The sequence below is a fragment of the Hetaerina americana genome, unplaced genomic scaffold (assembly GCF_022747635.1).
Source record: "Hetaerina americana unplaced genomic scaffold, ioHetAmer1.1.p SCAF_5, whole genome shotgun sequence".
NCBI classification, from domain to species: Eukaryota; Metazoa; Arthropoda; class Insecta; order Odonata; family Calopterygidae; genus Hetaerina; species Hetaerina americana.
Window position 1 is genome coordinate 44,085,655 of NW_027287095.1, and position 13,090 is coordinate 44,098,744.

The window sequence follows — 13,090 nt, forward strand, 5'->3', positions numbered from 1 at the left end:
TAAGTTGCTTAAATTTGACAGTTGTGAGTTATTTTTGGTTTTTTTAACGCTATATTTTTTTTCGAGTAAGGATTATTATCTCTTCCAAACGGAAATCTTCAGGATTTAATATATCTACGAAAGTGATTACATATTCAGCGCACGTTACCTGTAGCAAAAATAACTGTTTGCCGAGTCTCATCTTCTCGTTTAACTTGTATGATACATTGAAAGGCTCTCAAGGAAAATGCACTCTCGCTAAGTTTGTGTGATATGTGAATTGTGTGGAGCCCATGAATTTTACTTACGATTTCTGAGCCTGACCAAAAGATTTAAATCATATTTGAAATTTGTTTTAACTACAATGAGGTGTATTCTAGTGTTTGATCATTTGAACGATATTCTTTATTCAAAATATGACAACAAATTCTCAAAACATGTTAAGAAGTTAGCATATCGACAGGGACTCATTCCTGGAGATTTGGTAAGCTACCCATCTTCCTTTGAGTGTTATGCAATCAGTTAAGTCTGTGGCGTTTTCTATGCATGGTGTTTTTAAAAATGTGAATATTTTCTCTTTACATCTGTATTAATTTTTTATGATGTCTCTTTCCAAGTATTTTGTGAATGAATAACTCTACTAATGTGGATATTTGCAATTTTTAAGGACGGGAGTAGTATTAAAGGAAAATTAAGTTCCAACATTATTATTCAACTTTTCTCTCCAATTGTGACATCACAGAGGTTAATGGGTTGTCAGTTTGGCAATTCATATATATCTGTTCAATGTCAAGATGGGACGAACATGGTGTTTGATGAGGTAATTCATCTTATTCGGTTAATATTAGTTCAGGGGTTACCTGCTGTTACCAAGCTATTAAAGCTATACAGTACAAGGCATTCAAAGATTTTCCGTGAAGAATTTTTCAATGGTTTATTTAAATGATATTTGTTTCATTTTTCAGTATATGGGTTATCTATTCATACATATTGGAATGGAAGATGTTATGCTGATGAAAAGAACACTTTCCATTTGTGTTGTACTAGTTCAACACCTCTGTGGTCCTGATGTGTCCCTGTAAGTTTTTCTCTCTTTCAATGGACGTACTTAAGTTTCTGAAAGTAATATTTCCAGGTGCACATTGTAGCTACTTCATCAAAAAGATTTATTAGAAGTTTCTATTGATCATAAGAACATAGTGACTGTTTGAAAAATGTATGAATACTTGTATGTGTGATATTTTATCGTATCATGCATGCCCATCTATATAAGGTACTCTATATTAATTGCCTTGCGTGTCTTTTCAACTTCATTCACCCATGATTTTCTTGGTGTACTTATTGCTCTAAAACCATTCACTCTTTTCTCGTGTTTTTTGGTAATTTGACTCTTCCTTTCTCTTGGAATGGCCCAGCCAGTAGAGCTCATTATTTTCATTCATGTCTATTACTGTTACATCTAAACCACAGAATCAAAGTCCACTCATTTCTTCACCCTATATCTTCTATTTTACCATGAGCACTCTTGTAAAGTGTCTATATTTACTGCATTTATTTGACATTCTTGCTTATTGTAGCATTTTATAAATTAATTTAGGGAGGAGTACATTTTAGTACTGTGATTTTTGCGATCTTAGACGCATTCAGTTTATTAGAGCCTTCCCTCATTACCTTCATTCTTATGCCAGTGTTCAAAGGAAATTTTATCTCTTCATCTATCCTATAAACTTGCATGAATTTTCTGCCAATTTGTACAAATTATCCAAAAGCAAGTTTTTTGCTGTTTTCATGCCATTTATGGTCTTTCTTCCATTTATTTATTATTTATTAATTCTTCCATTATTATTTCTTACATTTGTTTATAAAAACATTGAACAATTAAGATGACATTACTCGCATTGTTGTACATCATGTTTTGATTCCAATCTTTCTCAAGAAACTCAAGATTGTGTTCCCTCTTCAAGTAGCGGTGTTGTTTAATAAATCACTTCTATAGCATTCAGTAACTGCTCTTTCACTCCAAATTCTCTGAAAACCATCTATAACTTGCCAGCCCCGGTGGGGGTGGGGTAATATCCTCACCTGCCAACCCAGAGATCGTGGGTTTGATTCCCACCTAGGTGGACTTGCCTCCACCTAGGGCTTGGTTGTATGTAATTGTCTTCAATGTAATGTCTAAGGGTTTGGTGTTTAACAGGAGACTTATGTTTAAAAATATAAATGGTTTATCCCACAAAATTTACTAGTTTTAATATTCAAATAGACTTTTCAGATCACCCCAGCAGTAAATCACAAAAATCACAAAATACGAGGGTCATCCGGAAAGTAGTACCCGTTCGTGCCGCATGAAGTGCTGACGACGCGAGTAGCCGCTGGACGAGGTCAGATAGCTTCAGTGGCTTGTCTGCCTTCTCTGAGCCAAGTTGCGTGACGCTAGCATTGCCTGTGTTGTTTCTGTGATTGTTTACAATGTTTAAAAAAATTGAGAACGCCGCCAGTTGTGAAGTGAGGGCAGTGATTAAATTCCTCAATGCAAGAAACGTTCGCCCATGTGATATTCATCGCCAATTAAAGGAGGTGTATGGAGACAATGTAATGGACGAGTCGTCTGTTCGGCGGTGGTGTCGCAACTTCAACATGGGGAGGGGGAACACACACGACGATGAGCGTTCGGAGAGACCGTCTGTCATTACAGACCAACTGGTGAGCTCAGTTGACGAATTCGTGAGGAACGATCGGCGCGTCACAATTGATGACATCTGTGAGCATTTTCCCAATGTTTCTCGAACAATTGTTCATGAAATTGTTAAACACCATCTGCATTATGCAAAAATTTGTGCAAGATGGGTCCCTCGCGTATCTCAATGAGCTGGCGGCGAAGGACTATGCAGCAGGAATACAGAAACTTGTCACACGTTATGACAAATGCCTTAATTTGCTTGGAGATTATGTTGAGAAGTAGTTTAAAGTATCCTCTTTCAAATAAATTTTTTTATGTTTGTTAATATTTACTTTTGTGTCTTTATTTCACGAACGGGTACTACTTTCCGGATGACCCTCGTAGTTACAATATAGTATTATTGTTATGCTAATTCACCCTTAATATGTTTTCTTGTCATGCGATTGCCATTTTCTATTCTCTTCTTTGACATGTTTTGGTATTGTCATATAATCAATTAAAAATATTATAAATTTTAGGTTAAAGCATGATAAAGAAGTATCACAACTGCTCAGTAAATTGTTGGATGGCTGGAGGCATCTCAGAGACTCAGACCAGGCATTCTTAGTTGAAGCTGTGGAACAACTTGGGGTGAATGGAGAAATTGCTGGGTCATCACTAAATGCTCTCAGGGGAGCTGCAGACCGTCTTCGGACAACTGCGCCTGACTCTTCCCGTGTCCACTTCCTACTTTTTGTTAATTCTAAATTTCTCTCATTATATTCAAGGTATGTGATATATTTACACCAGATTAGATGGCATAAGTGTAGAGGGCCACTGGGGCCAATGGGGTACCCTTAAAATTCACAAGGAAAATTTGTATTTTGCATGCCTCTAATTGGATGAGGAGTTATGGGATTGTAGTTGTTGAAAGATGATATATCATTCTTCTCACTTTTGCCCTTATTTAAATAGTTTAAATAGTTAATATGTAAAAAAGCAGAAGGGTCACTTAGATATGCGCATTGTATTGCACTCGGAAGGACCATTTCCACCACAGAAAATGAGTGGTTCGAGTTATGAGCGCATAACTGGTAGGTTTTGGGCCTGAGTCTTGTGTAAGTGGTATTTTTGCTTTTATTTTTTCTTTGCTTTTAGCATATTTCATTTTCAACTATGTAATGAATAATAATTATATTAGTGCAAATGCGTATGGATCTTATATTTTTCATCTAAAGATAATTCTCTTTTCTCAATCTACGCAAACCCTCTAACTTTGATGCTTCCTTACCTCTTCACCTCATGTATTATGTACATTTGTCGGAGAATCTCAAATTAATACAAATATTCGACAATAATAATTCTATATTTTGATATTTCAATAAAATTTACCAGCAATGGAAGAATTCAGAGCAGTCTTAGGCATGTCATTCTGCACATGTTCTCTCTCATATTTTAACAAAACATATTTCAAATACTTGGCTTAATATCTGTTTATGTATGAGTCCATGGGTTTTAATAGTATCTATTCATTGAATTTTTTTTTCTCACAAAAGGAAAATTTGTGACATCTTTTCTTTATCTCTAGGCATTGTTATCAATTAGTTGATGGTTAGGATTATATTTCAGGTGGATGACTTAATTATTAGATAGGCTTACTTTTATGTGCCATAATACATTAGGCAGATTTGTTTGCCCAGCTCAGGAACTTGAATAAAGAATGAGTCTTAATCTTTTATATAAGGCACTTATGAAACATGCAGGTAAACAAATTACCTCTGCACACTGAAAATTTTCAAATGATATGGGCAGAATGAGCATGTATGTTCTTGTTTCTCCTCATTTAGAGGTGATAAAACATAAACCTCAGGAGTGTTGAGGATTACAACAAAATAGTAAAATGACTGTCAGGTGCACATAGGATTGCTCTGGGAAAGTGCTTTCCCAAATGGTAAATTTTGTATCAATTGAAGATTTTATAATAAATATATGCATTTGAATATTTTTAAAAAATTCACTTCTTATTCACTTGGTGCTCTTAGAGGAAGAAAGTGCTTCCCTACTTGTGGGTGGCAAAAACACTGTTTTCATTCAAACTTTTGTTGGCCCTGCTCTTTACAAATTTTTTTTATTTTTCCTACGGTTCTATATCTTTACAATGGCTGCTTATAATTCATGTTCATCTTGTGCTTATGAATTCTGATTTCTGTTAACCTTACCTATGGAGCTCCTGAAGTAGGTGTTTGGCACCCCTTACATCTCCTCCTCCATCCCATTCTTCTCAAGAAGAAAAGTGTAGTTTTAAGAAGGGTCATTGCGGATTGAATCTCTTCATGATGTAAAAAAACATCGGTAGTCAAACCTGTTGGAAAATTAAAGAATTAAGTGTTCTTCATCCAGGTTTTTTTCTTGTATTATAATAATTTCGTTTCACTTTATATCTTTGAAGAGAGAAACTGATTATGTACTTCACTATCTTTTACTGAGATATTTTATATGGTTTTACATTAATTTCTTTGTTTATTGCAGCCGGAGTGCTAAGGATTTAGCTGCCAGCGATATTCTTTTTTTAAGCCTCTTAACTAATACTATGAATCAAACACAGGCAAAAGACTCATTGTCAGATGATGAATGCTCAGAAGTTGATGTTACTGCTGATGACATTCAGAACCATATTAGGAACACTTATGAGTATTCTAAAGATGAAAAATCATACCCAGCTCCATCGAGAGATGGTCATAGCAATCATGATGTTACACATACAGTTATAGCTGAGGACTCCAGTGAAGGTGAATTTTACAGTCCTCCAGACAGCCCCAGTAATGTGAGGCGAAGAGTCAAGAAAACTGTCAGTGGAGGCAGTGATGGTGAGCAAGGGACAGACAAAGAGGCTGAATCAGAAGAAATATTTGATGAACCAGTTTTAGGTAAAATATTCATGGGGTAATTGTTCGTTGAAATTTATGATTGTTATTAACTCTAAGTCATGAACCATCACTCTTGCAATGATTTTGTTAATTCTCATATAGGTTGAATGTTATAAAATGAATGAGATGTAAATTTTCTAACTGGAATTTATAGTATTTAGGTCTCAATCTTTTCAACTTTGCCATATTTTAGGTGTGTGGCAGAAAACTTCATATACCAAGTACCACATTTTCTTCTAGCATAAGGAAATATTATTTGATAATACTATAAAACGTCATGTGACAATTTTGTATTTTCTTGAATACAGGCTAGTTTTTTAAAAATTTATTCTCAAATATTCGAGGTGTAGAATATATGGATTGAATATAAATGTGCATCTTTTGGAAATAGCATTCAAGTTATGACAAATATACAGGTATACCTGTATTAGTTATTTATGGATGTGCATTGAGTGGACATAATTTTGTCAACTAAGGATAGTATCAATACTGGAATGGTATTAATGTGTAAATGAAACTCATTCTTACTAAATACAATGTCTTAGACATAAGAGTGATCTGCATGCACTGGACATGATGAGATGATTAACTTATTTTGAAAATACAGAAATGGGTCAAGTTTCCAATTAATTGAAATTCGAGGGACACTGTTGGGGGAGAGGACGGTTTCACTACTGCGGTCTGTTGGCCTGCATTGAGGAGGGAGGAGTGGAAGGAATACAAAAACATGATTTATAATGAGGGCTTTTTCCTTCTCCCTCTCTGGCTTCCTGCTCCCTTATTATATCTTTAAACCTCCTACCCATTTGGACATGAGATATTGTTGGACAGTCACTACAATCCAATTTATACAACCCACTTTTATGCGTCAAATCTATCACGTCTTTAGTGTGACAAATGATATATTCTATTGTTTCAGGCTTCACTTCGTGGAAGTAATTGATATCCATTATTAAAATAGAAAGAAAGACTCGTACTTTTCCACAGATTTTATTATACGGTACAACGCGTTTCACCGACTTGCGGCATTATCAGGTACAAATTTGCAAAACAGACAGAGCAAGCATATATACCCTCAGGACAGAGTGGGGGCGGGGAGGGTTGGAAGGATTTGAGGGGGATGGGGGCTCGCAGGTGCATTGATGGATTGTTTTGACCATTTCCAGGCTAATTTCTCGGAGAGGAGTGGGGAGGGGTATGGGAATAATTGCTCATTACAAAGTGTCGTGTTGGGGTTCACCAAGTGCCTTCTAATCTCTAATTGCTCGAGAGCGTCCATTTTTAATCCTTTTGGGAGTGTGTGTAATATCTCTGGGACAAAGTCACTGCTGTGGTTGAATTCTAGTAAATGCTTGGCGAAGAGAGAGTTGTTATTCTGATTTTTGTGACACCTAGCGTGTTCCTTGACTCGTAACTTGATATTCCTGCCGGTCTGACTGACAAAAACGCTGTTGCAATCCTCGCATTTCAGTTTATAAATGCCTGATTTGAGAAGGCTATCCTGGGTGTCTTTTCCATTGGCTAGAAGTTTGGAGAGGGTTATGGGTGGGTAGAAGGCTGCTTTGAGTGAGGTGGGTAGGCAGTTGGAAATCCTATATGAAAGATCTCCCAGAAACGGGATCGAGCACCGCTTAAAATCTTTAGATACTGCGGGCTGAGATACGAAAATGCTTTTTATGGCCATTGCTTTTTGTTTTTTCCGTAGTAATGTGTCAACTAGTTTGGGGTTGACACCATTGTTGGTAGCTATATTAGTGATATTCACGAGTTCAATTTTGAAGTTTTTGGGGGAAAGGGGGATGTGTAGGAGGCGGTGGATCATGGAGTGGAGGGCTGCGTGTTTGTGAGAAAAGTGGTGTGCGGAATCATTAGAAATTATATGGTCTGTATATGTGGGTTTCCTATAAATTGCAACTTCGTGTCTATTATCCCTAATTGTGATTGTCAAGTCGAGGAAGTTGATGGTGCCGTTGACGTCTTTTTCCATGGAGAAGGAGATATTCCGATGAAGAGTGTTTAGGAAATTAAGGAAGGAGTCTAACTGTCGGTTGGTTCCGGTCCATAGGCATAGTATATCGTCCACGTAACGAAACTAATAGCCCACGTTTGATGATGATGCCGCAAGTCGGTGAAACACGTTGTACCGTATAATAAAATCTGTGGAAAAGTACGAGTCTTTCTTTCTATTTTAATAATGGTGACAAATGATGTTTCTTTGGCTGTTTTTGTTGTAAAAAGCTATCCAATATTTGGGTAGATATTTCTGTATTTTATGGAATATATTTACCAGAGAAGACATTTTTGCCACTATGATTTTTCTATGCCCTTTTGCCATAAATTTGAGTAGTTACTAATTTGTTCTGTTTTATCTTGTGCAATGCATCAATTAATTTATTTGTTTATCCATCACTTTAGGCAATTTGCTGATTGTCATGAACCAATTTTCCAGATTCTCTTTAGAGAGTGGAATAGTTAATAAATGGTTGAGGATTATATGTTGGATTGTATAATCACAAAACCTAATTTGCTTTTGGCCAATGAACGTAGACCAAATTACAGTGTGCATTGTCAATGGAATTGAATCACCAATAAAGATCATTTGATTAGTACATATGTAAATGAGAAAAATTTATTTTGTTTGTTTCAAATACCTTTCCCCTATGGTGGCTTAATGGACAGTCATTAACAATAATGGTAAAAGAAGAAAAGGAATTTATTTTGATCAAATTTTTTGTCTGTCCAAGTTTTTATTTAACTACTTCATGCTTAGTTTTTATTTGGTACCAATTTTTCCCTAAATTCTAGGTCATTCTGGAGAGCAGAATTCAAGAATTGGCTATGATCTGTCTGTATTGAGGCGTGAGCAGGGTATCAGCAGTGAAGTTCATAGTCATTTGATGCTGCTGAGGGGAGGTGGCCCAGGATTCACTCCCCACATTGTTCACATAGCCAGAGTTTGTGAAGATGTTCACCTTTTACTTATAATTGAGGTTGGTGTGATAAAAAATATTCAGAAGTATGTTGCTCTGAAACAGTACTACACAATACGAAATACATAAATATAGCAATGTCTGACCTTATAAACTTTATGCCTCGGACAAGACATTAATATACTAGGAACTTTATCTGAAGCCCACTGAATTATATTGATAAGTTTATTATTTGAACTACCCGTTAGGGTAAAATCCATCTAGTAAAATCCAAGAGAGGAAAAACAGCAATATTTGTTGCAAGGTCAGTATGAGTTGATAGGGCTGGAATTTTTTTCATTTAATAAATGGGTAATGTGTCAAGATTTATGTTCACTTTGAGGATTTATCATAAACATCCATTTAATTGTATTTTTCAGTCTGGGTCAATGTTTTTTAACACACAAAAAAGAAAAATGGCTTGAAAAAATTTTCCTTCATATGCATTCCAATCAGTTGAACAGTAGACCTGAATATTAGTGAATGGCCTCATTAATATTGTCTCATGCTGTAACTTTGCAAAAAATGTTAATTGAAATGGCTGTAATGAAGAGGTATCACATGGTTTTCATTCATGTACTTTATTATGTAAAAATTTAATTTTATCTTATACTGTTTGCTTAATATAGAATCTATAGGTGGGACGAGTTTCATTGGTTTGACTCCAGTATAGCATTAGTGGCAACCATTGCAGGTTGATACATGTTTAATGCATCTACAGCAAAAATTTAAGGTAACAAATGGTGAGCAGCATGGCATGCTGCATTGAAATTTTCTTTTGCTAGGACAAAGCATCAGCTGTGACCTATTTAAAAAAAGCATGGTGTATCCAGTACTCCTTCTATGGCTGTCATGGAAGTAAATATTAATACCAATGCTGCCATTTGCGAGAAGACTTATGAATAATGTAAAGGGCATGATCAGAAATACTGAAAATTTCATCGAGTGCCAACTGGCGGTTTGCTTGCAGTTGAAGTTATTTTTAGAGGAAGATAAAGATTTTCTTTCTTCTGTAAGGAAATGATCAAAACCAAACAAAACTAAAATGGTGGCTCCTCATGGTAAAGTCATAGTCATATCAATTTTTGTTATTAGGGGAATGTTGTATCAGTGTGTCATACCAGTGCACACAACTAAAGTCAAATCATTGAAACTTGTACCACATATACATTGCATATCATGCTACAAGACTACATAAAAATACATATTGTGACACTTAATTATGTGTATAAAAATTTTATGATCACATTTAATCAAACAGGCCTTGTCCTATAACTAATTTTAATTACTGCAGAGCAGACTAATATTTTTGGAATGTAGTTCTCCACTTTGCCAAAAAATTCTCTTAAAAGATGTTTTTATTCATATTAATTATAATTTTAAAAAATCAATTTGAATTGGAGTATTCAATAATACTAATTTATGAAGTTTATATTAGTCCTTAAACTTAACTACTTATACTATAAATGCATAAGCTGAAACATCTACAATCCTTAGAAGCTTTTCCCTAATTACCCTGTCCCAGGAGATATCAAGTTAAGCATATAGGTAGGTGTGTTTAGCTCCAGGTTAGTGTTGAAATTAGTTCACATTTCCTTGAGGTTAGAGTTTTTAATTCTTCTTGATCCCCCATGTTTTGCGTGTAAGAATTAAATTTGTGGCTATCATTAATAGTAAATTGGGAATTATGATAATTAAAAATGCTGGTATCACCCCGGCAAATCAGTTAATGTTCATTTAAAATAAATATGAAATCCATAAATGTTTTCCCATGTCACAAAATGGAGTTTTCTTGCCTGAAACGGATAATTTCCCTATTTTTGAAGTTTATGAAGGTTAACTGGAAAAAAATTACCACAGATTCCAAAGGGCATCTATCGATTGGATGCTTCCTCAAGTATATTATCATGTTATGAAATGTTAGTGGCTTGGATGCTGATTTTGTGTGATGATTGGTTCTATCATGTGAAGGACACAAGCTGGACAGGAGAAATAGTGGCTTGAAATTATATCCTTTGTAGTAATGTACAGTTCAAAAATTTTAGACTGCAAAAGCTGGCGGTTATTTCACTACCTTGCCTGGGGAGTAAGCTATTGATTCTAATAGGTTTCCAATTACTGTCTGATAGTGAGAGTATCTCATGGTTTTTTATTCCTTATTTTGCCCAGACAAAAGGCATGTCTCATGAATTTGCTGGAAGATGTGACCTGAGGAAATGTTTGCACCCAATAAATAAATACCTATTTAATTCATGGGAATGCAATTGTATGGTTTTAGTCATATTATAATTGCATGATGCTCATCAAAGGTCATCATGAAACTGGCATTACTGCTCAGTTTCAGGAACTGATATTTAATAGGAGTGATAGACCTTTCCATTTCTTCTCTTGCTAATTTACCCTCCTGTAGATTTTATTGGTGAACTTGTTTGGTTTTTGGCAGTCTGCTTTATTTTCACTGTCAAAAATTCCTCTTGGTGTAATATTGACATTGCAGCAAAGATCTCGTTTTGCTTAATCTATGTGATGAACTGAACCTTCCTTTTGTTTCTCCTCTCTCCTGTTGACACTAGGAAGAACAATAAATCCTCGTATATAGACACACGTGTCATATGGACCATTTTATTGTTTTTATTGCACGTAGTTATAAGGCTCTAGATGACAGGCTCTTGGGGTTCGCACCAAAGTTGCCTCACCTATGTCAGGTCTCTGCTTGTCAATGTAAAACATATCTGGAAATGCCCTTTTAAGAGGCAATAGTAAAAATGATCATTACATGTGTTAATACTCCTTCAATGATTATGTAAGTAAATCAATGTCTGGCTACCTTATTTTGTTTCCTCGAATTACTGAAAGTTGAGAAACAATAGATATCCAAAATTATAAATAACAAATTATCAGGCTACATACGAGGGCGATTCGAAAAGTAAGTTCACCTATTTTTTTTCATGAAAAATCAAATTTATTCTCAACTTTGTGTACATCGTAGGAAAGGTTGAGCATTTAGGTATTTTTCTACATAGTTGCCTTGATGATCAATCACTTTTTGCATACTTGTTACCAGCTTTTTAATACCGGCATTGTACCTTTCTCCCGCCGCTTCACAAAGCCACCTGACAACTGCCTCTTGCACTTCCTTGTCTGACTTGAATTTTTGTTTTCCAAGGTGTTTTTTGAGAGCGGGAAACAAGTGGTAGTCGCTGGGGGCAATGTCCGGGTTGTAATGAGGGTCGATGGTATCCCAGCCATATTCATTGAGTAGGGTGGTCATTTGATGTGACACGTGCATGTTGGTGTGGGCATGCATTGTCATGATTCAAACACACTCCTTTGGTGAGACATCTTGTTGTAACCGAGGACCTCCGACACAATATTCTGCACAGAGAAGTAGCCACTCTCTTCATTAAGGCCTTCCTTTATCTCATGAAGGGTAATTCTCCGTTTATTGTACACCATCTCGTCAATTGGAGCCACCGTTTATTCTGGCAAAATCGGCCGCCCTGATCACTGCTCATCATGGACGTTTTTCCGGCCATCAAAAAACTCCCTACACCACTTCCGCACATTTTTGATGTCCGTACACTTCTCACCGTACACTTCCACTAAATGGCGATGAATTTATATCGGAGAACGAGTCATCTGTTGGCTTTGCGACTCGGCGGGAGAAAGGTACGACGCCGGTATTAAAAAGCAGCTTACAAGGATGCAAAAAGTGATTGATCATCAAGGCGACTATGTAGAAAAAAAGCAAAATGCTCAAACTTTCCAACAATGTACGCAAAGTTGAGAATAAATTTGATTTTTCATGAAAGAAAGGAGACCTTACTTTTCGAATCACCCTCTTGAATACACATCATTGAATAGAGTTTCACCAGAAAATATGGTTTCCCTTAACACTGGAGCAGCAGTTGAACAAAGACATGGTCAATGATGAAGTTACTAGAAGCAGAAGTCAATGATTTCTTTTGTAATCCGTATGATACAAGACTTGGGTTTAGTGATTGAGTTGGAGTGTGTGCATATTTTAAATTTTCCCTGAGTGTTATATTTTAGTGTTCACCATGTTATATGTCATCTGTCAAGTGAAACTTCTGAAAAATCTGAAATTTTGTTGTTGAATAACCCCATGGAAAAGACTGTGCATTTATTACAGGACTTTCTCCATTTAGGTTTTATAAAAAAGGAATAAGGATTATTTGAACATTATTTATTTTTAGTGGGTCACGGTAGTCCAGAGGGTAGAGTGTTGGACTACTGACCAGAGGGTCCTGGGTTCAATTCCCAGGCTAGTCTCTGGTCACCTGCAGCTCCACCCAAACAATGTGATTTTTCGGGTACCAGATCTTCCTGGGAAACCATAACTGGTACAGGGAAAGGAACTGGCCCCCCTACCTTGATGTGTGAATTTCACTTGCTGTCGAGCTTAGTACTGGGTGAACTCTACCATCACCTACCTAAGCGATTTTTGGGTTGATTACTGTGTTAATGGTTCTTTTTATTTTTATTTTGGTATTGTGTATTGCTGATAGTGATAGCCATTAAAAATCAATGAATTC

At 36.0% G+C, this 13,090-nt stretch overlaps 1 protein-coding gene across 1 annotated transcript in view; it reads left to right on the top strand.

Annotated features, from left to right (window-relative positions):
- The window catches only part of HPS1 (Hermansky-Pudlak syndrome 1 protein), a 23,439-nt gene continuing 10,349 nt past the window's right edge, over positions 1 to 13,090 (top strand). Inside the window, exons 1-6 of the mRNA XM_071591946.1 lie at positions 1 to 463; positions 647 to 799; positions 945 to 1,057; positions 3,178 to 3,426; positions 5,168 to 5,565; positions 8,371 to 8,555. Coding sequence (XP_071448047.1) covers positions 344 to 463; positions 647 to 799; positions 945 to 1,057; positions 3,178 to 3,426; positions 5,168 to 5,565; positions 8,371 to 8,555 — 1,218 coding nt within the window. The 5' untranslated portion in view covers positions 1 to 343. The remainder of the gene's footprint in view (positions 464 to 646; positions 800 to 944; positions 1,058 to 3,177; positions 3,427 to 5,167; positions 5,566 to 8,370; positions 8,556 to 13,090) is intronic.